Below are 27496 nucleotides of genomic sequence, written 5' to 3'. Positions count from 1 at the left end.
ATTCAACAACAGGATGTCAGTGCAATACAAACAGATAAAATATATGTGCTTTTTTTTTTTTTTTTGCATGCGGACTAATATCATGGTCAGACTTACTGATGAGTATCCCTTGCCAAAGCTGCCTCTATTCTTGGTCCTGATCTTAGTGAGAGCGGATTCGGCTATATCGGCTCGCTCCTCTGCGTCATCCAGCTCGTGTACGGTCTTTCTGTACTTGGCCAGGTTTGCATTGGCCTGCTCCTCCTGCAAGAACATATTCATCAGCTGCTGAATATTTTAGGTTGCGTCATGACAGTAGATCCACTGAGCCTCATTTATCAAGGCTACAGGGGAACAAATCTGAGCAGAAAATTTCAAGCATGTTAAATAAACAGCTACTGTCCGTGTATTTGTGATCAAACTCATATCTGGTCAGATAGTGGATAAATTTGAGTGTAATATTTTAAGTGATTTGTGGTAAGATTGTCATCCTTATTAGCCACAACAATAAAGCACCTGGAGCTTAGTTTTTGTCATATGTATATGCTTTCCTGTTCATTTCCCTCTTAATGTTGTTTTGTACGACAAGTGCTCCTGCTCCAGCTGGCTCTTTGCGAATGAGATTAGACATCAGGTCTCTGGACATTTCTCCATTTTAGCTCCCAGCCAGCAATGAATTTGCTCTTAAACACTGGATCATTATCTTGATCGCATCTATCATTTATTCAAATCTGAGCTGTGGTTTTTTATTTCTGGGCTTTCTCAACGTGTGTAAGTAAACCTCATGTGCAAATGCCTGCATTTAGTCCAAGGAGCTTTAGCTAAGACTTGTCTTGAAGCATGTCTCTCTCACACCACTTTTAATTTAAGAACAGAGAACACTGATTAATAGGATGACAGTACTGGATCAGTGTTGGGGTTCAGTCAATGCCTAGAGCTCTGATAAAGGACTGGTGTGTCCCGTCGTCCCGCCCATTTGGGGCGAGGCCTACTGTTAAATGATGATGATGTAAGGAAGGATTATTTTAAGTGTCAGAGTCACGGGAAGAGTCTAAGTTATACATCAGTTTAAAAATATGAATGAATTTTTTAATGTTGGATTATATAAATATATATAAATATATATGGGATAAATTTGCACCTTTAATATCTGTATACCATGTTGATATTTCTGTAAAGCTGCTTTGAGACAATGTCTATTGTAAAAAGCGCTATACAAATAAAATTGAATTGAATTGAATTATATATATATATATATATATATATATATATATATATATATATATATATATATAATTATATATATATATAAGTATCAATTTCTGATAGTTGCATTGATTAGTTTCTGTCATTACATTTTAAATCGATTCATTGATCCGAATCATTGGATTGTTACACCCCTACTAATATTTTAAGAAACGTTGTCCTGCTTTCTAAAGGAAAATAGCTCAGGTGAAAAATCTGAGAAAACAGGACTTTCTGAGGCAGGTAATGCTAAAAGTGATCATCTTAACAAGTCTGTTATTAACAAATGATTTTACTACTTTCTCAAACTAAAAAAATCAATACTTACACTGCTTTATTGTTTCTCATTTAATGTCCTCCTCTGAAGTTAGAATGAAGTAAGTACAGCACCATACAGTATATACCAATAACAACATATCAAAAATCATTTATATTGCTGCTGTACTATGAATTTTTATACCATATCACACTTTGTTTCAGGATGACCCAAATGTTTGAACTTAGCCTTTCAGTTTCGATTTGTTTAGCATGATTTTCGTCATACCGCCTCCTCCACTTGTCTCTTGTAGGTTTTCATTTTGATCTGCAGGCGTTCCAGCAGCTCCTGCATTCTCTGCTGGTTCTTCTGGTCCTCCTCAGACTGGAAGAGGAGCTCCTTGAGGCGCCGTTCATTCTTCCGCAGCGTCTTCACCGTCTCCGCGTACTTCTTCTGCTCTGTTTCCAAATCCAGCTCCAACTCCTTCACCTGCAGGATAAAGACGATACAGGGAGTGCAGAAGAGTTTCGTCAAATATGTAGATGTTATTGGATTGTATGAAAACCAATAGAGACAGGAATAGACGCTGAGACGTGAGGTCACTGAGTGGTGAATAAAAACCCAAATGTGGACACATCCATGTCCGAATTTCTGTGGTTTACCCTGCCTTCCAGCTTCTGAATAAACTTTTTTCCTCCTTTCATGGCCAGCTGCTCGGCCTCATCCAATCTGACAGTCATGTCTTTTAGCTGCGCCTCCAAGCCCTTCTTCACACGCTCCATATGCATACTGTGCTCCTGCTCCACCCGCAGCTCCTCGGCAACTCGCGCAGCCTGCACAGAAAAAAGACATGATGGAGGAGTCTTTGAGTTTAAGATGCTCTTCTCGAAGCTTAACCCTTCTCTACTGTCAACCATCTATTTTCCATACCACTTATTCTACACAGAGTTGTGGGGGAGCCTGCCGCCTATCCCAGGGAACGCAGGGCACAAGGCAAGGAACACCCTGGACAGGGTACCAACCCATCGCAGGACACAATCACACTCTACTGACAATTTGGAAATGCCATGCCAGTCAGCCTACAACACATCTTTGCATTGGTGGACGAAACCGGAGAACCTGGAGGAGACCCCCAAAGCATGAGGAGAACATGCAAACTCCATGTACAGAGGGCGGAGGTGGGATTTGAGGTGAGAAATTTTTAATTACTATTAATCCACCTTGTTACTCTCAGCGTCCTGAAATCACTTGTATTTTCATTTTTTTTTTTTTTTTACAATTATTATGCATTTTTTATAAGAACAAAACCCCTTGGGATTGTTAGTAAGGACCAATCACAGTGACATGATAATGAGTCTTTAAGGGTCACATATACATTACAGCGCAATTCTTTTTCACATGTCAGGAAGTTGGGGTCAGAGTGCAAGGGTCAGCCATGATACAGCCCCTGGAGCAGAGAGGATTAAGAGCCTTGCTCAAAGGCCCACCAGTGGTAGCTTGGCAGTGCTGGGTCTTGAACCCCCGACCTTCTGGACAGTAACCCAGAACCTTAACCACCAAGCCACCACTATCCACTGATTTATTATTATTATTATTTTTAAATTATTTTATTTTATTTATGATAACGCATTGTGAAAGCATTTGTTAACAGTAGAGAGCAACAAGGTAGGTGAAATGAGAACGAAAGCCCTACCGGTTCTTTTATAATGAATTTAAATTTGATATAAAGCTATACTGCACAGCTGATTTCACCACTCTACATCTTTTAAATTTGACAGTGTGATCTTGTGTAATTTCTGTTTTGGTTAAGAGCTTGACCAACAGACTGGATTTCATAACCAATTATGTGTTGGTAACGTGAGTTTGTTACTCTCTGCCAGCACCGCACTGAACACAACACACAGCATCCAAGAATTTGATGAAGTCTCAATACTGTCCTAAATGCTTTAACACCCTCAAGCCCCAAAACTTCACACATCCATAATGTCAATAAAGTGCAGACCTGGAGGAGGAGCGCAGTGTAGAATCCGATACAAAAAAAATAAAATAAACGGAGCCATTTTGTCCACAATATCAAAAGTGCTATGCATCATGTATTACCAAACACTTCATCCTACCTCACATACAGCTTTCTTGATCTTATCATTAGCTCCTCTCAGTTCATTCTGCAGCTCCTCATGCTCCTGGGTGACCTGCTGAAGATCCACCTCCAGTTTCCGCTTTCCACTGCAGGCTGACTGTAACTGCATTGACAGATCATGAGGGAAACGGTTACACTACGTTTTTAATAATAAGGATGAATGATTTCATTCAATATTCACTTAAATATCTAAAGAGTTCAAATGCTTCAGGTTTTGCTTCTTTTTGAAGCCAGGTCTTTTTAGATTGCTTGGTTCACAGATGTACCTGGTTGTTGATGTCATTGCATCTCTCCGTGGCCTCTTGGAGCTCAGTCTCCAGGGTTTTGCGAGCTCTCTCTGCTGCCTCGAGTCCGGTCCGGCTCTCCTCTCCATCAGTGACCAGCAGAGTGCAGCGTCGCTCCAGCAGAGCCTGTTCCTCTCTCAGCTGCTCCTGCACCCGCGCTTCCTCTTCCAGCTGAACCTGCAGGTCCTGAAGGAGACCATACAGCGTGTCAGGTCATGTCACCGTTCAATGTGTTCAGTATGATCATTTAGACTTACATTGAAATTCTTTATTCGGTACATACACAGGAATCGTACTGCAAGTTAGCAAAGCACATGTGCCAGTTTATTACCTTCACTCACTGGCCATTTTAACAGGGACTTCTAACATGTAGGTTCACAGAGGTGTCACTGGGCCAAATACTGGGAGGAACTAGTGGAAATGCTACCAGGGGTCCCTCGGTAGACGGAGCTTTCAAGGGGTGTGCACGGAAAGGGGTTACATTTTAAAATATTGGAATACAGTCCAAAAAGATTGCACCCTTGAGAAAATCTAGCACCCGAAATTGTTAAGAAGAAGCCTTTATTCATTCCAGTAGTCTCCATACATAGGGGAAAATTTTACTTACTTTGATACTTTTTAGAAAAATGTCTTCCAAATTTTTTCATACTTAGTTTAGGAACTTTATTTCCTAACAAGCTGGGGTCAGAGCATAGGGTCAGCCATGATACAGTGCCCCTGGAGCAGATAGTATTTAGGACCTTTCTCACAAACCCAACCTCCTTATCAGTAAACCAGAGCCTTAACCTTTGAGCCACCACTGCCCAAATTGTTTCTCAGCTTGTCCCTCTGGATAGCCTGAGAGAGAAGTAGTCTGAGAGCAGCATGTATCCTGTGTTTTGCTTTTCAGTGGGCACGTTATGCAAAGAACCTTAGTCAGATGCAATGATATAGGCCAATGCTATGCTTCATAGATAATCTTACAAAAAAAAAGTTTAATACAGCAGCCTTAAGTTTTGTCTGGGGCCCCAGAGGGATCATGTATAACCTTATTCTTTTTCAGAGATGGTTCCAAGAACCTTTAAGAAGGCTAAGAACCCTTTTTAGGTTATGTAAATTGTGTCTAGTTTACAAGAACTCATGATTTTGGTGCAGAGAACCCTTTGGAGCTGAAAAGGTTAATGGTTAACCTAAGAGTGTGGATTTGCACAGGGCCCAAAGATTTGCCCACCATCGTGTGGTCGAGGACGAGATCCTTGAGGCAGAGGGTGACTGAAACAAAAGGTGAGCTAGATAAGGCAGGTAGGTGAGTGTAAGGAATTATTATCTAAGCCACACATACAGTAAAAATACCACGTTCATAAAAGCTCTCTATGATCCAAAACTATATAGTCAAAGGTGTAAGCATATGAATCATAATAATCTGATAATAAGAAGGGAAACGGTATATCACACAGTTGCAGAGAAATGTGAGAAGAAAAAAAAACACTGGCTTTAGTGAACCTTGATCTGTTGTTGCATCTTTTTGGCAGTCTTCATCAGTTCTGCATTGTTCTTGTTGAGCAGGTCCACCTGTAACTCCAGCTCGTTCATATCACTCTCCATCTTCTTCTTCAGACGCGCTCCCTCTGTCCGTCCCTTCACCTCCACATCCAAACTGGCCTGGAGAGACTCTAGCGCCCTCTGGTGGATCTTCCTAGGTATAGAATTCACACAGCAAGTTTGTTTACTCTTTATCATTCATCACTTTTGTAAGCAGTGTAGCACAAGCAAGAGACAGATCAAAGGTCAAAGAAAAGATTTACTTACCTGAGATTATATTTTTGTGAAAAGCAAGAAAGATTCAATTAAGAAGATCACAGTTAGACACACTATGAACTTGTTGTGTGTAATTAATGTCTGAGGTTTTTTTTATAACAATAAAATGAACACCTGGCAGCCTCAATCTCCTCCTCCTTCTCCTGCAGTCTCCGCTCACTGTCTGCTTTGGCTTGAGAAAGCTCCAGCTGCAACCGAAGAACTTTAGTCTCCTCAGCCTGTAAAGTCAAATCTAGGATTAGAGATGTGTTTCCAGTTTGCATTTTAAGGCTGCAGTTCTCATATATTAATTAACTAAGCAACGTTTACCTAACTTACTGATACATAGAAGTCTTTAAGCAAAGAAATGTGAAAGTACAAATCAGTAAAAATATGTACAAATACTAAACAGCAAGTATGTCAAATATGTGTTTTTTTTTTTTTTATAAAGTACTACACAAATTAAGTAGGGACACAAAGTTTATATGCATACTGAAAAAATAAGTATGCATACTGGAATTTTAAGTATGCATACTCAAAAAATAAGTATGCATGCGAAATTTAAATATACAATCTTAAAATTCAGTTTTCAAAAAAAAAGTGTCACGGGCATTAGGGTTAGACTGGGTTTGCTCACTGAAAGTTTGAGGCTTTATCTTTTAACAGGTAGTGTGGCCGAGTGGTCTAAGGCGCTGGATTTAGGCTCCAGTCTCTATGGGGACGTGGGTTCGAATCTCACCGCTGCCAATATGGAGATTTTGAATTCAGGGCTTTCAAAGCATATCCTTGCTCATTCGTATACACAGTAAAACCCAGTATCTCCTTTTCAGTTACTGCAAAAATTAAATATTAAATTCCAGAAATACAGCGAAAGTTCATTATTTTATCATGTGCATTCTGAGTAACGTGACAAAATCTCATTCACAATAAATACAATTCTAATAAGCATACTATTTTTTAAAGCATACATATTTTTTAAGTATGCATAATTCCATACTTCAAAATAAGTTTGCGAAATAAATATAATCGCAAAATCCAGTAGGTTTTTATTTCAAAACATTTGATCTACGTCTGTAAGTCTCAAGGGTAAAAGTAATATTTAGGACATGGGGAAGCTCTACTTCTTTCATGGCTGCCAAAACCGTGGGGAACAGTACTGTTAACTGCATGTTTTATTAAATGCTTATCTTCACACTGATATCATGGAAATGTGATTAAAACTATTTCGTTGCACATGTTTCTGTTCCCACCCAAGGCGTTAATCATCCATTTGAAGATGATAGGTGAGTACAGTACAATAAATACAATCTTAATAAAAAAAAATTCTATGTGTCTACATGAATTAATCTGGTCAGGCTATTAAAACATGGTCAAGTGGTCCAAGGTACCGGCTTTAGGCTCCAGTCTCTCTGCAGGTATGGGTTTGAATCCCACTGCTGCAATCTTGTATTTTAGGATGTTTATGACATATGAATTGAATTTAAAAGTACTCAATGGTCATAATTCTAATTTTTTTTTTTTTTACAATTTTTAAATATATGAATCTTACATATTTTTATCCCACCGCTGCCAAGTGTGACTTTTGAATGTAGGGCTTCTAAAGAGTGGCGTTGCTTGCTTATACCCTGTAAACCTGTTATATCACGTCACACTTCAAAAGTGGTTTGAGCTGTAAGATATCGATGCTTCTTAAAGACATACTTGTTTAAAACTGCTTTCATAACTGAGCTCTTTACAAAACCAAACTGTGAATGAATTTACTTTTTAAATTTTAGCTTTACATGCACTATCTAACTTATAACGTTGCCGTTTTGCACGTTGTAAAAGCACTAAGTGTAAAACTATTATGTTTCCTATTATTTTTTTAATAAAGGCTAGCTCTGATTATTTTTCCATTACATACCTCTAATGCTGCCTCAGACTCCTCCAGTGAAGCCTGTAGTTCCTCTTTTTCCATCTCAATCTTCTTTTTCATTTTCTGGAGCTCATGAACACTCTTCCCCCCATCCGAAAGCTGGTCAGTGAGATCAGCAATTTCCTCTGAAATAACATCATTACTGTATGTAGAGTTACACAACAGCCTCTAGATGTAGTGCAATAAATCTGCACGGTGGATGATAACGAACTGCTGCAGTGTTTGTGCGAAAATATGGTTAAGGTTTTCACACCATTCACCACCTCTGCCTGAGGAATCCTACTGTGTCAGCATGTTTCCCATACTGGATACAATCTGCACAACTAATTATAGCTTTCTTTTATAAACCAAATCATAAAAAGGAAAGATTAAATTGGGCATTGTGTGGTCTTAATCCCTCATAAAACCAGTATAGTTATATAGTAATTAATGTATGTGCGGGTTAAGTGAGTCATGCTTGTTTTGAGTTGGTCTGACAAACTGCAGAATAGACCATTTTCATAAGACAACTTTCAGATGACTGACTGTTATTAAATTAAAATGAACAAATGCAGTGTATATGTGAAACATGATACTTTGGCAAATATCATGTGTTACATGTGTTGGCATCAAAGTCATTTAAAAGACTGTATATGTTACCTTGGAAGGCTTTGTTCTCTCTGCGTAGAGCCTCGCCCTGCTCCACAGACTCCTCGTAGGTTGTTTTGAGCTTGAACAGCTCAGTGGCATGCTGTCTGCTCTCTTTCTGACAGCTTTCCACCTCAGCCAGCAGCTCCTCACACTTCTGCCGCCAGTCTCCCAGCTGCTTGTCCAGCATTCGCTGCTTCTTATCCAGAACCGCTGATGCATTGTTGGCCTGTGGGAATATAATGCAAAACATATAGTCAAATGTTAAAGATAAGGGGTGTAACAATACACTCCAGTCATGATCCGATTCGATTCAATTCGTTTCTCTGAATATTTTTAGCAAAATTTGAATGCAGAAAAGTTATGGCTGAAAAGACTCCTTTTTTAAAAATTATTTATTTCTGAATCATAAACAATGCAAAACACTGTGCGTTTTGTCTGTATAAAATTAAATAAATCGAGGATTGCTATGAACAGAGGTTTAATATTATAAATTAAATGTACCACAAGTTCAGCACATCTTAAAAATAAAGAAATCCATTTATAAATCCTCCCAAAAATTGATTGAATAAACATAATCTCTGACCTTGTGAAAACGACTGATTGAAACATAATGAGCACCGTAGCAGTGCCTGAGCCTCCAAAGAGCTCCAAAGTTGGCTAAAAGGCCGGTTTTTGCACCCTTTTTATTGGGAACTGTAGATCTCAGTGGCGCAGGGCTGGTGTCATTTAAAGACTACTGAAGAGCTCTTTTTAACTGTTACAGCATGGTTGTGTAATCATATAACGTATGATGCGTGCTGGTCATTGATATCCGGAGCTGTCGCCCAAGTGTATGTTTTAACTTTATGTGTATCTGGTGTTCAAACAGTGCAATTGCATCAGATGTACAATTAATAGAATGCTGATTTCCATAATGTGAATTGCTACCTGATGCACACCATCACATTTTTGCATCGCAACGCATCGTGTCAGCCTGCATCATTACACTCATAGTTAAAGACACTCAAAAAATCGAAAGCTTGCTTGATCAGAATGTGGATGGAATAATATGAGAAATAAGACCATGTTAACTACATAAATCTTTTAGTAAATCCTCATGTCTGATATGACACATCATATAACACTGCATTTTGTTACTGAACCTAGTATATAACATTAAAAGCAAACCTAAAGCTACTGACTTTTAGCTTGTGATACATTTTACACTACAGTACAGGAATTCAGTTTACTCAGATGTCATCGTCGCTAACGCTCTAAACCCCATCTTAAGAAAATTATATTTAACTAAAGACTTTGAATTCTCATTTCTGAGTGGTCAGAAGGTGTTGACTAATTTCTATACCAGCAGGTAATTCACGGGTTTATATGAGTGTGCTTATTCTAATGCATTTTTGTTTCTATAGTAACAACTTACCCAGGGACTTGTATGGCAGACATGCCACATAAACAAATTTTTAAAAAACACACTGGCAAGTTGAAATGGTAAAGTTTTATGTGAGGAGATGTTTATGTAGAATTTGTGGAAGGAGTATGTATATACTCAAATGTACCAGTTTCTCCATTGCTGACAGTGGCTTACAGTCCAAAACCACCTAAAAAATGTAAGTTTAGCCGAAACATCAGTGTGGATTTTTACTATTAAAGAGACCCGAGATTGAGTCTTCTTGCAGCTTGTCTTCCCATAACACTGTGTTTGCATGTTAAAAAGATATCTGGATGGATGGAATGGGAAAAGAGGGGTGACTCCTTTGGTGGCTAATGAGGTCCAAGTTAAGAACTGCCAACATCACGTACAGCTGCTGCAATAGTCATTGCTAGTGAATTCTCAAGAGGACATTATTTTTCAACTCAGAAATGCTTTTAAAATAGACAAAAGCAATATTGTAAAGCTCACTATCTTACAAAAGCGTATCAGTATTCACATTCACAGATTAATGTTGGAGAAATGCTTCTCTACCTTTTCCAGGTCCAAACAGAGCTCCTCCACCTCCGCCTGCAGCCTCTGCTTGGTTTTTTCCAGGCTGGAGCACTTGGCCTGCGTGGCCTCTATGGCTTCCTCAGCCTCCTGCAGCCGAACCTGCAGCTTTTTCCTGTAGGCACATAACAGTGGTACACCTAGTTTCAATATTTAGTAATGATGTCCATTCCTAAAAAAATATTTTGATTTATTTCTTTAAACTCATATTTTTTTTTAGTGTCTAACAAAAGCTCAGGCCTCTATCTGGTTTGACTAGTTCCAAACGACCATTTGCTTTTTTTTGTTGAACTGGATTAAGTTTATTGTAGTCACCTCCTGTCATGACATGCTACTGTTTATGACCATAATAAACATTGTTCTGTATATTCCGGGATCATTCATGTTAACCTTAATATTCTGTTAACTACTTAGCAACGGATAACACAGGCTGTTTTGATTTGATACAGTATGATTATAAAAACTGTATTATGCAATAATATACCCCAAATCCCTTCCTTGTGCTTGGGGAAGCCTACTGACAGGTGTGTGAGCACAGGTGCAAGTTTAAGTGAGAAAGGAGGAAACGTGACAGGAAGTACACTTAAAGGTTTGGTTTTATATTGACAAATACCTTTTTTGTTTTATGCTTTTATTTCACTTTGGTACTAACAGACCAAACTGGGCTTAATGTCATCACTGTGGGAGACATTATAGTATTGTCCCAGCTTTACCCATTGAATAAAACACAACAGGGTGTAATGCAACCTGACAAGAGGCAAAGTTACCATTACCACATATTTACTTTCCTATCACTATGCATCCTGAAGTATTTTAAGTGCTCTCTTATACCACTGCAATTTGCCAACAGTAGCATTTTTATTTATTGAAGAACTTTTTATAATTAAATCAAATGGTCAATGTTGAATGTCTGCAAGCCAGGTTAGTTCCTGTTATCACTTATGTTAGAGCATCTACAAACAGTTTCTTTTTCCTTTTTACAAAAAAAGCAGTTTTTCACATCACTGAGAAACTGCAAAGTTCTCCGCCTTGAAAACATGAAGAAGAAACCATGTTGGAAAACACGGAACCTCCTTCTATCTATCCATTTTCCTACACGGGGTCGTGAGGAGCCTGGAGCCTATCCAAGGGAGTTCAGGGCACAAGGCCGGGGACACTCTGGAAGGGGTGCCAACACAATTGCACAGACAATCGCACACTACGGACAAATTTGGAAATGACAATCGGCCTGTCTTTGGACTACGGGAGGAAATCGGAGTACTTGGGGAAACCCAGAAGCACGGGGAGAACAAGCAGACTCCGCGCATACAGGATGGGGCAGGAATCAAACCCCCAACTCCGGAGGGGTAAGGCAAACATGCTAACAACTAAGCCTCTGTGCCCCCCTTCCAAAAAATGCTAAATAAACATCTCATTACACAAAACTTCACCATAATCAACTATTACACAGATTATTTAAATCGGTTTATGTGGAATATCCACTGCACATCCACATCCTCCCTGTGTAAATTGTTACTATAGAAACAATCATTAAAATGAGCAAATTAATCACACCTTCTGACCAAACAGAATTGAGAATTCAGTAGCACTATGATATAAAAAAAAAGTTTCACATGGGTAATTTTGACCCAAAATAAACATACCTTAAACATGTCTTAAAGTCTTAAACATGCTTTGACTGGACACTTATTAGTCACTGTGTAACTACCTGCTTGTACAGACATATGGTTTGACATTTGCACACTGTAACTGCTCGTGTGTGTGTGTATGTGAGAGTGCGTGTATATGTGGGACATGTACTTGGCCTCCTCTAGTTCATCGCTGTGCTGGATAGACTCGGCCTCGTGGCGGCTCCTCCAGTGTGTGACATCGCTATTGAGCTTGGAGACGAGGCGCTGCAGCTCCAGTTTGCTCTCCTGTTCCTCCTCCAGCTGCTCCTTCAACGACTCACACTCCTGTCGCACTGCTGCCAAACTGCTGCTCAGTGTCGCTTTACTCTGTCCACACACACACACGCAACAACAAATAACGTCAAACAAATCAATATTATAAATTTAACAGAATACAAAATTTTATCATTCCTCGAAATTAGCTGCATGACAATTAACGCCCGGCCATAATGTTATAATCCTGACAGCCTATTTAATATTATTTTCCCCACGTGTATGTGCATAATGCTACAGAAAGAAATCATGAAAAAACTGCAAAAATGTATTGTATTTTGATAGAAGATTACAGATTAATGAACTGTGCACAGTATAACCAGAAATATTTTTCACCAAAAGACACGTCTTTAAACACGTGCACGTGTGAACTCGTTACATCAAAACTGTTTGTAATATAAAAAATGGGATATATTCATATATTCAAATGAGATAATATCCCAGTTCCCAACTAAGTATAAGAACACACCTTGACCTCTTCATCACATTGTTTTTTGAGCTCCTCGAGCTGCGCCATGAGCAGGCTTTTAGAGCGGCTCGTCTGGCTGAATTTTGTCTCCGTCTCCTCCATCTGCCTGCTTAGCTCATTATTGTCAGCTACAGTACAGGAATGAACAAAAAGATGTTATTGACTTACGCTGGAAGAAAATATTTGTTTTTTAAAAACATATTTGTTGTTAGATGCAGCATAAGATTACTGTATGTTCATTTTCATGGATAAAATTTTATTGGAAAAAAAAACTAACTTTTGTAATACATATACTCTTGCTAATCTTTTAGTTTAGTCTAGTTAGTCTAGATCTAGTTTTTTAACCAACTGCACAGTGGGGGAAATTTTTTTCAGTAAATATATTTCCAATGAGGGTATTCACATGAAATTTGCACCAGACATCAGTATTAACTCAAGAAATCCGGAAATATAAAGAATGAACAACATTAAAGTCCATAAATAAAGTTATGTGTAATAAGTGGAATGACACAGGAAAAAAGTATTGAACACACTAAGAAAAAGCAGTTCTCCAAGCTAAGGTAAGGCAAGGAACCAGGTGAGATCCGTAAGTAATTATACCTCCTATCTGTGCAAGTTAATATCAGCTGGGCTAGTAAATTCATGGTGTATAAAAAGGCTTTTCGTTACCAAGGTGTCACACAAGAAACATCTCATGATTTATAAAAGCAAAGAGCTCTCCCAAGAAAAGTTTCAAAACATATTGATGGAATCGGTTACAGACATATTTCAAAACTTCTGAATCCTCCATTAAGCACCATTGGGGCCATTATCTGCATGCGGAAGCAGCATCACTCCATCATCAACCGGCCACGCACAGGAGCTCCTCACAAGATTTCTGACCAGGGAGTCAGAAGAATAGTAAGAAGAGTAGCCCAAGAGCCAAGGACCACTCGGAAAGAGCTCCAGAAACACTTGGAGGCAGCAGGTGCCATCGTCACAGAGAAAACTATAGGTAACGCACTCCACTGCTCACGCTCACCCCGCAAGACTCCATTACTAAAGAAAAGTCACGTCGAAGTTTGTTTAAAGTTTGCTACAACTCATGTGGACAAGCCTATGAAATACTGGGGAAATGTAATCTGGTCAGATGAGGGCAAAATTGAACTTTTTGAATGTCATCCTGCACACCATGTTTGGAGAAGAAATGGCACTGCACATCACCCTGAAAACACTACACCAACAGTGAAGTTTGGAGGTGAAGCATCATGGTGTGGGGCTGTTCTTCATCGCATGGTACTGGCAGACTTCATATAATTGAAGGAACGATGAATGGAGCCCTTTACCGGGAGATTCTTGAGAAGAATCTGCTGCCGTCCACCAGGATGATGAAGATGAGACGTGGGTGGATCTTCCAGCAGGACAACCATCCAAAGCATACAGCAAAGGAAACTCTCAGTTGGTTTCAGACGAAAAAAATCAAGCTGTTAGATTGGCCCAGTCAATCACCTGACTTCAATCCAATTGAACAAGATTTAAAGACAATATGTTTAGAACAATGGGCCAAAATCACACCTGAATACGGCGGCCAATTAATTTCTTTATACAGGAAGCGTCTTGAAGCTGTCATTACAAACAAAGGCTTCTCCACTAAGTATTAAATACATTTCAGTTAGTGTGTTCAGTACTTTTTTCCTGTGTCATTCCACTTTATTACACATAACTTCATTTATGGACTTTAATGTTGTGAATTCTTTATATTTTCGGATGTCTTGAGTTAATACTGATGTCTGTTGAAAATTTCATGTGAATAGCCTTAATAGAAATATATTTAATGAAAATAATGTTTATGCGTTCAATACTTATTTCCCTCACTGTATGTGTTTTGCCCTACATTATATCTCCTACCTATCAGTCTGTTCTTGGCCACAGTGACTTCATTGAGAGCTTTCTGCAGGTCTTCATTCCTCGAGTTGGCTTCATACAGCAAGTCCTCCAGTTTCTTCAGCTGCGTGTCAGTGGACACCTGGTATTACACATGATCATAAAGCTCAATGTTAGCTTTGATCAGAACACGTGGAATTCCCTCACACTGCCTTGCCGGGGTTGCCTGAGCTGCTCATGGCACACTGAGTTAATGAGAGGCCGAAGCTGAGATCATACAGAGAACCCTGCTAACCGCCATCACCACGCTGACCTCTACAGCACGTCTGTCACAGAGAACAGCTCACACTGTAGTAGTATTATGCTACAAAACATGAAGAGACATGAGTGATTTTAAGACAAAAAGTTTGTTATAGACTTTGAATTGTTATGGAAAGAGATCTTAGGTGGTATAAAAGAACTATGTCCCTAGGAGCTAGGTTTTTATTTTATTTTTTTTTTGGGGGGGGGGGGGGGGGGTCGGTTGTGATTAAATAATTATTTGCAAATTATTCATATAATATAAACCATCCATGACTTGAATTTTACATTACTCGTTCACAACACAAACAGGCAAAAGACAAGAACATAACAAATTGAGAAAAACAAGAAAGTATATAGTATAAACAGGGTGGATTATTTAGGGCATGTGTGAATGAGATAATTAAGTTATTATGGGACAATGCAATCTCTAACCTCGCACATAATGTAAATATAACATAGCAGTTATAACTTTACTAAGCATTGATTAATTCTATACATTGTTATAGAATAACAGACTTTTTCATGACATTTATAATTATGGATTAATCCAGTTGTGTAAAGTAACTTTTTAACAGCAGTTAAACCGGCAAAAAGTGTTTTTGAGATAGGTTAAAAGAACGGTTATTATTTAATAAACACAGATCGGGGTTTCTTTAGGTGTTCAAATTAAATCGGATGCTAGTGTTAATAATATATAGTGTCCTTGAAACATTGTTGACCGTGATGTCTATTCCTGCTATTATGGACATGATGTTCATAAGAATGAATTTTTAGAATGAATGTTAATGTAAACCGCACATTTTTTCCAGAGGTGTCCAGAAATGTCACAAATTTTTGACTAATTGACAGTAAACATCGCTTGAAGCATATGCAGTCATCAAAAAGGTGAATAATAATGTTAATAAAATAAAATAGGTCTCACGTCATTTTTGGTGCATGGTGCAAATGAAAAATTTGATTTGTAAAATGTAGATTTTAATAATGTTCTATCACTAATTGCTGTTGGTATTATTAATGTTAGAACAGGGCTTTGAGCATCTATTTTACGCATTTTTTGACATGCAGGCCTCCCACTCCCCTTCCTTATAGTGTATCATGCTGACCAGAGCTACTCCTCATCCTCATGCTACCATTTCTACCATCCTACTAGCTTTAGAGCATTTGCAGACCAGAAAAACCGTGATGCAGTATGAGATCCTTGTTTTATAGGTGTTTTGGGTTTCTGACCTTGGCCTTTTGCATGGTATCTAGTGAAGCTGCCAGGTCGTCCACCTCCAGCAGCAGGTTCTGTTTCTCCTTCTCCAGTTTGGCACGAGTCCTCTGCAGGCCTTCACACTGCTCGCTCAGCTCAGCCAGTGCATCTCCGTGCCTCTTCCTCAGAGCCGCCGCCATCGTTTCAGCCTGAGCCGAGGACTCCTCCAGCTCACGCCTCAGTCTCTGTAGCTCCACCTCACGCTTCTTATTCATCTCCATCTACGGCAAATAAAGTGAGTGATAAGGACAGCATGCAAGTTAGTAAGTATTGATTCAAAAAACATTTTATTGCCTCTATTATTGCATTAGCCATGAGTGCACCTGAGAGGCTGTTACACCTCCTGCCTCCTCCAGCCGGTCTGTCAGATCATCCAGTTCTCGGGTCAGGTCAGCACGCTGCTTCTCTACCTGAGAGTTCGGACATACACTCAGTGAGCAACAGTGTGTGCTTCAAAATGACTGCAAATCAGATTTATTGTCAAAATTTACAGACTTTCAGTTGTTTGCAGTGAACGAATCTAACAAAGCAACTGAAATAGTTAACACGACGAATGCTTTAAATGGTTTCCCCAAATTCAACTGAAAATGCAACTTATAATGAATATGACTTCTCCAGTCTCAAAATTATTCAACCCCCTGAATAGAATCCCTCACAACAGCAACACAAAATATGCAAAACAGGTGTTGTCTCAAGCACACCTGATGCAACTAATCAAGGGCTTCATTAGTTGCACCAGGTGTGCTTGTGCTGGAACACATGAAATACCTGAATTGGCTAGGGGCAGAAAATGTATGAAATACCTGGACGGGGCAGAAAAAGGAAGCTATCAGCGCCTGCAACCAGATTTCTGAGAAGGCAGGCTGTGAAAAACCATTGAGTGATTGCAAAAGACCTGCAGCAAGACTTGGTGGCAACAGGCACTGAGGTTTCAGTGAGCACAGTAAGGTGCGTACTAAATGCAGAATGTTTCCATGCTAGAACTCCAAGATGTACACCACTACTGACCCAAAAGCACAAGAAAAAATATATATAAATAAGCCACAGAGTTTTGGAATTCTGTTCTGTGGAGCGATGAAACAAAACTGGAACTTTTCGGCAGAATGGATCAGCGGTATGTCTGGAGGAAGAAGAATGAAGAAAGAACACTCTGTCCACAGTCAAGCATGGTGGTGGCTCGGTGATGCTCTGGGGCTGCTTTAAAGACTTTCAGCTGTTTTGCAATGCCAATACATAGAGGTAATCACTCAAAAAAGAATAGAAAAATAAAAAATGGTCAAACCACCTGTATTAGACCACTTGACCCTCAGATAACAGAGAATAATGGCTATTAGTTTATTGTAGCAGTCACAGGAGATTGATAGGACTGCTCGTTCCTGATATATTTAGGAGGCAATAAACTAGAAGAATTGTGGCTGGTCTGTGACCTGCATGACCTTTTGGTTCTTAAACTGATGGTGATAAAGTGAAAACAGCTTGGGTGAGTTTCATTTGACACCCAGGAGAGGCTTCATTTTGCAAGCCTGGGCAAGATCCACGACATGGCCTTTGACCTCTAAAAGGATCACACATTGCCCTGTCAATGGCGCTGGCAGAAGACTTTTCCAGTGCTTCAATGTGTCAACACTAGCTTCAGTTTACTCACCTGTCAATCAATCTCTCATTCCTCAGCTAGAACAGATCAAGAAGACCATGATATACTTTAACCCAAATTAAAGAACCAGTAAGTGCATAGTGAAAGTGTTTAGCATCATAAGCCTATGTGTATAGTATGTATTGGTATTGGTTTGTATTTTGTCTTGAAAATAAATTTCTCTGCAGGTTATGCACTTTAATGGCGTCGGACTCTGATGATTCTATCAGTAAAGAAAAAAAGATGAGAACAATGGAGGGACTGTGTGTGTCTGATATGTGCAAGAGAGTGAGAAGGGGTCTGCGGAGGCACAGGGAGGCACACAGAGATAAAAGGTGTACATGTCTGTGCATGAATCTTCACACTCCACTCTGGCTTAGGCTCAGTGAATAGAAGAGCTGTGCACCAGTAAGAATGCCACCCAGTGTGGAGATGGAGCCCAGAGGCATGTCATCAAGCCTGTGTGGCAGACAGCATGTCAGACCTGCTTGCATCATCCAAAATATTTCTTTATCAGCTTTCTCTATACAGTACTGTGCAAAAGTGTAGGCACATGTAAGAAATGCTCTCGAAAGTAAGTAAAAACCAAACATTTTACCACAAAGTGCAGCAAAAACTGAAACATATATATAAAAAAATTATATGTAAAAGAAAAATCATCTTGATTTTGCTTTCAACTGTTTCAACTGTTTATTTCTAGAAAGAAGTAGAAAGATAACATCATTTTAAACTTGAAATTAGTGAATATGTCTAGGCTCAATGGCCTTACAGTATATTTGTTCTATAATAATCTCATAATGGGAAATTTTGGAAAACTTTTTATTTATTCAAGATATCATTCTATTGGAGTCTAATTTTGTACTTTCTGTAGCATTTCTGGAAAATAATTGTTTTAAAAGGTTTAATCTAACATTGGCTATTTCCTACTGACTCACTATTGTAAGAAACCATAAAAAAAAACAGCTAAAAAAACTGTTTTTACACAGCACTGTAGATTAAAACCATTCTTCATCAGATTTACATAATGCCTTTTGTTTTGCACTAGCAGGAAAATGATCAAGAGAAGGTTTGAAATCGAATTACGAGTGGAATGAGTGGAATGTAAAGATACCTTTAAAACGGTAAAACGGTCTCTAAAAAAAGATCAAAAGTTAATTGCGACTATGTGAGAAACAGTGTAAATCTAAAAATTATAAAAAGCTTCTGAAGGGCAGTACTAAATGAAAAAAGTAAGATCTTTAAACAAAGTCAAAAGTTTACACCCCCTGCCTCTTAATGTATCGTGGTGCCTTCTTGAGCATCAGTGAACGTTTGCACCTTTTGTAATAGCCGTGTACGAGTCCCTCAGTCGTCCTCGGTGTGAAAAGATGGATCTCAAAATCATATAGTCGCTGGTGGAAAGGAGTCAAACATGTAGAAGATGCTGGAAAAGTAAAGAATGTGCAGGACCTGGAGGATTTTTCTGAAGAACAGTGGGGCGGTTTAACTGCTCAGGACAGACAAGGGACTCATGAACAACTCTCACAAAACATAAACACAGTCGTTGATCATCCAGGTAACGACACACGGGATTAAGAATCAAGCGTAATATAAACTTTTAAACTGGTTTATTTGTGTAAATTCAGTTATTATTGTGTCTCTGGGACAATATGTAAACATCGGTTATGTGTAATAGGGCAGGGCAGTACTAAAAAGACAACAATTTTTATGATCCACCTTATTTATTTTTTAAATATTAACATTTTGCAGATTATGCAAATTTATGACCTCAACTGTGCGTGTGTGTGTGTGCGTGTGTGTGTGTATATATATATATATATATATATATATATATATATATATATATATATATATATATATATATATATATATATAATTTTATTAATAAATATGTATATAATTTGATTATGAAGCAGATAAATCATCATCATTCCTGTTGCTAAACTCCAGCATGGCTAGGGCTTGATTGTCACTTAGAGAACTCTTGGGGAGATTTTGGTGTATGAGGTTGTGCTGTCCTGATTTAAAACATTTTGGCTTTATTATTCCAGGTGCAAATCATTTGCGCTAAACCCCAGGAGTACTCTCCACCCTCTCCCTCCTCACCAGGATGCCAACACACACTCACTACCCCTAAATGCGAACACAGGCCAAACTCATGGTAGATTACCACACCTGTCCTCTGTAGGATTAGGAGCTTTAGACAGCAGAGGCCATCTTTTGTCAGTTGGTTTAGAGTTAAATACTTAATACTTACTCTTGTACTTGCATGTATTTTCTTTATAAATGCCAGAACACCCTATCAGTCACTTGCAGGCCATCTGAACAAGAGTTTTTAATCATTAAACAAAAACATACATTTTCTGCAGAACTTAAAAGGAGCATGCTAAAAAAAATCCCTACTATCAACAGAATATAAAGAGCTAAAGGAGACAGTTAGATGTGATATATACAGTAAATCAACAAGTATGGATTTTTTTAATTGCAGAATTAAAGCAGCTACCTTCATTCTCATGGCTCTCTCCGCCTCCAGTTCTTCCTCCAGTTCCTCAGTGCGGACCTGCAGATCGAAGAACGGAAGCAGATGAAGTCAATCTAGTCAGACGCCGATGTTTGATTTCACACCATCAAAAAAGCCCATCAATCAGTGCCATGAGTCAATGTAATCTGACACACTCTGTTCTAATGTGTGCACGTACTCCATCTGCTTCAGCTTATTCACGTTTAGAATAAAGGTCTGGAAGGAAACTGCTCTCTGTTCCCAGCATAAATGTTTAGTCTATCAGCATTGCCAATGCAATTGCAGTGTATTGTCCTTTAAAGTGTACTGAATGGGGTTGCCATATAAAGAGCAGTATTGCGGTAAAGTACTCTTTTAGTCCTGCTTTTAGTCCTGCATACCGGTGGCTTTAAACACAGGGTGCAATTTAGTGCAGGAATTCGTTTGCCCACTGTTTTTATCTGTAGAACGCCTTAAAGTCAGGACCTGCTTCTTACAGGTCATCGTATTATATTAGTAATGTATTTCTATTAATTCTGCTGTGTGATGATGATGAAAAACTTTATGATTAAAAAAATCTCACATTTAAAACTATCATTGCCTTCTTTTATTCTAAGGGGGGAAAACTTCAGGTTTTACGTCCATGTTAATTGTGTCTAGTTTTAAGGTACAGTAGCTAATCAGTGCAATCATACAGTGCGCAACCACAAAGAAACCCAGACAACATGAGACCTGCTGCAATTTTTGTGAAAATATCACACAAGTCCCAGAATCATACAATCATTTGATCAGCACTGGATTTTCGCCCCTATGCACCATTTTATCTAGCAACTTGTCAAAAGTTTAGCTTCACATCCTGTTCCTGAACTCAATGCTGAAACAGTCCAATGTGGGAGGTATTATCAGATGTAAAACCTGCCCCATGATTAAAACTGATGTGAGTAAGCGTATAAATTATTAGCTTTCTTTGTCTCGTGGTACACAATCTCCTTTTTCTATCTACAGAGGAAGTATCTCTGACAAGCTATATAGCTGGAGGATGTCTCATAACATATATACTGATAAACAGTCAGCAACCAGCATGCATGTGCATGCCTATATACACACACGTATTCATACAGAATGCATGTGTGCAGATCAAACTAAAAACCTAAAATCAAAGCATCCAAACAATCAAGCATGAATCACTTATAACAGTACAACTCAAAAGGCAGATTAGATTGAATCCCCAATCCCTGGAAGATTACGCGAAGACACACTATTAATGTGCATGATCTAACACAGAGATTGAGCAAAGTCACACAAAATTAACTCAACAGTTAAAAAGCACATGAATAGAATGGGCAGAAACTCACATGCCAGCGCAGAACATCAGCAGAGAGCACAGCCATGGCCAAGCAGCAGTCAAACCAAATCAGACTAGCACATACGAATGCGGACACACACACACACACACACACACACACACACACAGGGGCTTGATTCACTATGCTGAAAGAAAACTCCACACCCCCTTTAGACTCCTTAGCAAAACTGTTGCTTCTTGCTGAGCACAAACTGCTGGTCTGAAGAACTTCTGCACAGATTTCATCCACGTAATTTCCAACTAGTAAGTTGGAAATTCTGCTCTGATGGTATAAACCCTGTTATTAATCAATTGTCTCAATCGACATAATTATACTTCCTTATAGATTTCTATGGTTAACCTTCATCATAGGCTATAAATTGATAGCATGTGTGTCCACGGGACATTCAAGAGTGTAGGCAATTGTATGCGCCACACTGAGCTGGGAAAGAAGTCTTACAAGAAGCTTACAAACAGTTTTGGCAGAGTGGCCAAACTCTGATCTGAACCTGTTGACGCAGTGTACATTTTACCCTGGATGCCTTCTTTGTACTCAGGAGTACATTTCTGCATGTGTTGCACAGAACCAGGACTCTTGCTCATCTAACTGGCTGATGACAGGCTTTTTCTTCAAGTCCACATGAGAGGAAATTGGACAGGGATTAATATTTTCCAACACATTTTTGAACAAAGACGTCAATATCTCAAGTGGCATCCTAGATACTGAAATTCAAGCTGTAAACATTGTGTGTTGAAAAATGAACCGAGTTTTAAAAAGAACGCCAGTGGACGTTTAACGTACAGCCCACAAAAAGGCTCCACCTGAACGGGTCTGATTGGTTGATCCACTAAAATAATATGGTGGTGAGGCTTCTGTCAAACCAGCTTAGCTTTTGTGCCTTCTAGGTCCACCTAAGCTGTGATTAATGGAGAGTTGTCTATAAAGCCTGCATTGTGTAAAATAGATAATGCCCTGGCGTTAAGTGAAAACACGTCTACCTTCGCTGACACACGGATCCCGTTTCAACTGTACATGCACAAAGAGCCTCTATGTTCAGGGTTTGGAAAAAAGCTCCTTGATCAGAGAGGAATTGTACTGCACACGTTGTCACTTTCTGGATCTCTGTCTTTATCTGGTCCTTTGGTGCAGTTCAGACATAAGGACAGGTGGTAAAACGCAATATGAAATAATCTGAGAAATAACCTGAAATAAGTAATTATATATATATATAACAAAATACTTGAAACAATACACTTAGTTAAACACAGATTGAGAGATTATACTTAAGTGAATGTACAAATAATAGGTCAAAATCTTACTCTGTTAAAAGTGGAAGTATGTAGTCAAAAACCTACTGAAGCGTTTAAGCTTCTAAATGTACTCAAGAATAAAAATAAAAAAAAGCAAAAAGTCAGAGTTTTTCAATCATGACGTTAAGTTAATGTCATGTTTTCAAGTGAAAAGTAACTTTTATTTCTTACCTAAAAATGATTTTTGTTTAAAAGCAAGTACACATTTTTGCCTGAAAATATCATACAGTCGCTGTAAGCTTGCTGCTCATATGCATGACTAATGCTACATAGATTTCTAATGAATTACTCAGAAGTAAAAATGTCCTGGAAATAACCAATAATGACCATTAGCTATAATTTTACTTGTTGTCTAGCCATTTATGTTAGTTACTGGAATCAATGCTAGTCACACCTAGCATTAGCAAAGAAAATGGGCTAACTTAAAAACAGCCTGTAATTGTAAGCAAATTAGCTAAACTTGCCTCGATATAGTTTTCTAATTAGATGGTGTTAAGGGTGCTTCTAGGGAGGCAAAAGAAATGCATTATTTTAAATGAGCATCAGCTTACTCCAGCATATTGAAATATTTTACTGAAGTAGGGCCAGGGGCACTCATCCTCAAGTTCTACACTACAGTGAAGTGGCTTATCTATATTCAGATGCATGCGGATATCTATAGAATTAACTACATGGTGTAGAATGAGATGGTTCCAGCAGATGATAAATGGACATTTGGATTCTTGATAGTTTTTCTACATTAATGAAATTGATTTTATGTTAAACTAAAATGATTTGATGTTAAACTCAGCACATTCAGTTGATATGTAGCGCAATCACTGGTTGGATGAGAAGAGACCTTTGTCATTTGTAATGAGTACTCTGAAGGTACAAATAACAATGTAAGGAGTAAAATGTAGCACAAATTAGTGACGTGAAAATACTTCAAAATAATACTTAAGTATAGTAATGTAAAACAGTGACTCATGTATTTTCCACCCCCTCCTAATCTATTTTATTTGAACAACTTACTTTGTAAGGTTTTAGCTATGGCATCCATAAATTCAGTATATTTACACTGATGGTGACATCATACCTCAACAAATAGCACCTAATCTGTGATCAGTGTTCATTTGTTTTTAAGCAACACCCTATGACAATATCAAAATCGAAAAGAAACCATGGACCTGCTCTTTTATATAACACTGCAAAGACAGAGGAGGTGTCAAATTCATGCAAAGCATGGAACACAGAATGAGTACCAGAAGTTATACTAAGAGACAAAATGACACCTTCAGTTAAAAATGCCGAACATTTGGTATTTGTCTATTTTTCATACAACAGTGTCTTAAGTACTCTATATCACAATACAAATTATTTTACTCATAATGAGAATTGGAAAAAGAAATAGACTGCCTCATAGATCCAGGGATCCCGGTGGGCTATGACTAAGTGTGTGAATGTGTATGTGCATGGTGCCATGTAATGGACTGCCATCCCATCCAGGGTGTGTTCCCACCTCACTGACAGTGTTCCTGTGATGCACCATGACCGTCACTGGGATTTGGAAATGCCAATCAGTCTACAATGCATGTCTTTGAACCTGGAGGAGGAAACCAGGGGGAGGAAACTGGAGTACATGGAGTACAAGCCCCTTAAGCATGTGGAGAACATGCAAAATCCGCACACACAGGGTGGAGGCGGGATTCGAATTCCCAACCTCGAGGTACAAGGCAAGCACGCTAACCACTAAGCCACCGTTCTCCCCATTCAGAAACATATATATATATATATATATATATTTTTTTTTTTAAAGGCAAAATGCTGAACATCAATATAATTTATCCAATTGTACAATCAAGCAAATTTACTATTTTTATCCAGCAACTTGTTTAAAGTGTGTGGGGTTTTTATTGCCCAATATGTATTGAACTTCCTTTTTGAGCTAAGAATTTCCCTTCAGTGTTTCCCTACTTTTTATATCCTTCAAACATAATTTACCTTTTGAAAATCTTTGACCTGCCTATTTTCCAAAGACCCTACCATACTGTAACTATTTTCATTTTTTAAGGGGCATTTTTTAAAGGGGGATTTACATCAGAGAGACCATTATCAGGACAAACTGCACGTTCTTAGGGATGTTTTCGCCATCTCAAAGCACAGGAGGGGAGCGTCGAGAGGCACAAGCTCACAAATCAGAGTTCGGGACCTTAGGAGCGCTGAAAGACAGGAATGCTCCTTCTCCCCCACAGGCCTCACCTGCAACTCCTTATTCTTCTTCTGGAGCCCTGCACTCAGTGCCTCCTCGGCCTCCAGCCGGCTGCTGGTGTCACTAATCTCTACATCTCTCCTGACAGGACACAGAGGAGGGGAAGGAGAATGAGAGAGGAGAGAGAGAGGTATGTGACATAGCTAAATTAGCAGACAGATGTAATATGGTTTTGTGAAACGTCATCATATATCACAGTTGAAGGGTTATTAAAACATCAAGTCAAATGTCATCCACTGACACCAGGGAAAAATCTCAAGTCTGGGTTATCCTGCAAAGAATGGAGGTTCTTTTTTTTGTTCTGGGGATTATCTTTGGGTCTGCTATGGTAAGTGCATACTAACAAGCCTGAACAGCTCAGAGGGCCTGAAGGCCTTTAACTCATCAAAGCTGAGATAACGGCACTCCAAGCAGATATCATGTTATAGCAGCCACAAGGCATCCAACATCTGTTTTTCCACAGAACTGAGACATCGACATCTACCATCTGTTTATGCGCAAAGATCTCCTTTCGACTTCACTTTAGGAAACTCCAATGGCTTTTGAAAGGCGTTCAGCTTCCTGAATTGGATTCTTTTTTAAGTTAAAACCATTAGACAAATGATTACTGAAGCGATTTGTCTCTGACGGATACATTGTGCTGAAAAGCTCAAAAAGGAGCTTCTAAATAACTCACTTTTTGATGAGCTCCTCCAGGTTGGCCCTCATCCTGCCCAGCTCGCTGAGGTTTTCCATGGTGTTCTTACTGTCTCCCTCTAACTTCCTCCTGCTCCTTTCCAGCTCAGTGCGCTGCTTCCTCTCCTGTTCCAGCTGGTACTCCAACTGACACACATCACACAGAGAGTAGTTTTAACCAGATCTAACTCTATAAACTCCCAGAAAACTCATTGATTGGTCTAGATTATTAGTGCATTGTAGTTACTGAATAATTCATATAAATTAATCATTGATTTTAGTTGAAAAATCTGCTTTAGGATTAAAGAATTATTTGCAATCAGCACAAGATGATGCTCTGTATATCACATCCTAACAACACACCTAACAACAGAAGTAACACATATATTCTGATTAGGGATAAGTGGATAGGGTCTCGTAAATGTTGTGGTACTCACCTCCTCGATGTGTACCTGTAACTTCGCTTTCTCTTTAGTCAAGAGGTTCACCTTCTCCTCCTCAAACTGTAGGTCCTCAATGGCTTTCTGGGAAAGTAAAACACATTTTGGGGTCTGCGCAGCATATGAGGCACTAAAACATTAACTGTGACTCTCATCTGACTTGCTGCCATCTTTGATCCACAGCTGGGATGTGTTCGTTACCTCAACCGTGGAGTCTGTCGGAGGAAGTTTGCAGCTTGATAGCTTAATCAAATCCAATCCTTCAACACAAATTCCAAGTAGACTCAAAACATCTGACCAACAAATAAACACTAAATTGCATCCTGGATATCATTTTCATTTGACTCAATTACCCATCTCTCTGGCTGAACAGTAAAGGCTCTTTACATGCACGCTCAATGGGGTGAGAAAATAACCCCAATGCCACAGATCCTAAATTACAGACAGTGATAACCTGGCACATGGAGCTGCTACTGTTCACAATCTGGTGTTTTACTGTACAATACACTCAATTCTTCAACGAAGATAATTGCTGTAGGGGGATTCTGAGATATAGTAAGTGATTACAGGACTAAAGACAGATTGTTCATGACTATACTTTGTTCATGACGGTTTCTCTATTCTATAACATTTTCTTGTTTTTCAGCAAATAACTGCCATAGCATATTTATAATAATGATAAACACAAGCTTGGAATATTCTCTGGACCTTAAGGCTCCTTGTCACCCTATGGTTTTTAATTCATGACAAAATGTTTTGGGGTTTCTCTCCATTAAAGGCACAGTGAGCTCTGTGTCCTCTAAAATTCCTTCCTAGCAAACTGAAAGAAGTTGGTCTTCTGCCAATTTGATGTGATCTCAGATCTTAACAGCCTTCAACATGTGTTCTATACAAGTGCGATTCAAGCAGTACAGCAGCCGGGAAGCAACTTGCATAGTCTTCATCCCCCCTGGAGTGACCTTGACTCTGATATATCAAACCTGAGCTTTCTTTCATGTGTCTCTGTATCCTCTCAGAGAGCAAGGTGCCGGCTACCGTGCTAAATACTACAAGTTTATCAATGTTTACTAATATCATGATAATGGTGCTAACCCTGCTAAAAAAACAACAACAATAGAAACCCACATAGAATTTGTAATGGTTTTAATGCTTATAATGGGAATTGCAACTGTAATGAGGAATGTAAAAAGGAAACTGTAATGGTCCCTGTGGGTCTCTACTGGTAATTTGTTGCCTTCTATAGGTGGCATGTTATGTATAGTGGATACCATTAAGGACCAATAATGGTAATGGTTTTAATGGTTAGCTGATGGT

General features: G+C 38.9%; 1 protein-coding gene and 1 non-coding gene across 4 annotated transcripts in view; one reads left to right on the top strand and one right to left on the bottom strand.

Annotated features, from left to right (window-relative positions):
* LOC108274022 (myosin-16) overlaps window positions 1-27496 on the bottom strand; it is a 46743-nt gene that overhangs the window by 974 nt on the left and 18273 nt on the right. For all 3 annotated transcript variants that reach the window (XM_017483794.3, XM_047159470.2, XM_017483795.3), the window contains exons 4-22: window positions 26180-26266; window positions 25744-25889; window positions 25058-25148; window positions 20167-20223; window positions 16354-16440; window positions 16006-16251; window positions 14500-14617; window positions 12613-12740; window positions 12001-12197; window positions 10183-10315; window positions 8235-8451; window positions 7584-7720; window positions 5816-5919; window positions 5387-5579; window positions 3887-4090; window positions 3598-3723; window positions 2143-2313; window positions 1769-1969; window positions 97-243 (exon numbers count right to left, since the gene is read on the bottom strand). In XM_017483794.3, coding sequence (XP_017339283.1) covers window positions 97-243; window positions 1769-1969; window positions 2143-2313; window positions 3598-3723; window positions 3887-4090; window positions 5387-5579; window positions 5816-5919; window positions 7584-7720; window positions 8235-8451; window positions 10183-10315; window positions 12001-12197; window positions 12613-12740; window positions 14500-14617; window positions 16006-16251; window positions 16354-16440; window positions 20167-20223; window positions 25058-25148; window positions 25744-25889; window positions 26180-26266 — 2790 coding nt within the window. The remainder of the gene's footprint in view (window positions 1-96; window positions 244-1768; window positions 1970-2142; window positions 2314-3597; window positions 3724-3886; window positions 4091-5386; window positions 5580-5815; window positions 5920-7583; window positions 7721-8234; window positions 8452-10182; window positions 10316-12000; window positions 12198-12612; window positions 12741-14499; window positions 14618-16005; window positions 16252-16353; window positions 16441-20166; window positions 20224-25057; window positions 25149-25743; window positions 25890-26179; window positions 26267-27496) is intronic.
* Window positions 6346-6427, top strand: trnal-uag (transfer RNA leucine (anticodon UAG)). The gene has a single exon. It is a non-coding gene; the product is annotated as a tRNA-Leu (tRNA).

Source organism: Ictalurus punctatus, chromosome 13, assembly GCF_001660625.3.
Source record: "Ictalurus punctatus breed USDA103 chromosome 13, Coco_2.0, whole genome shotgun sequence".
NCBI lineage: Eukaryota > Metazoa > Chordata > Actinopteri > Siluriformes > Ictaluridae > Ictalurus > Ictalurus punctatus.
Note: the sequence above shows the minus strand (reverse complement) of the source record. Positions and strands in the feature narration are given on the sequence as shown.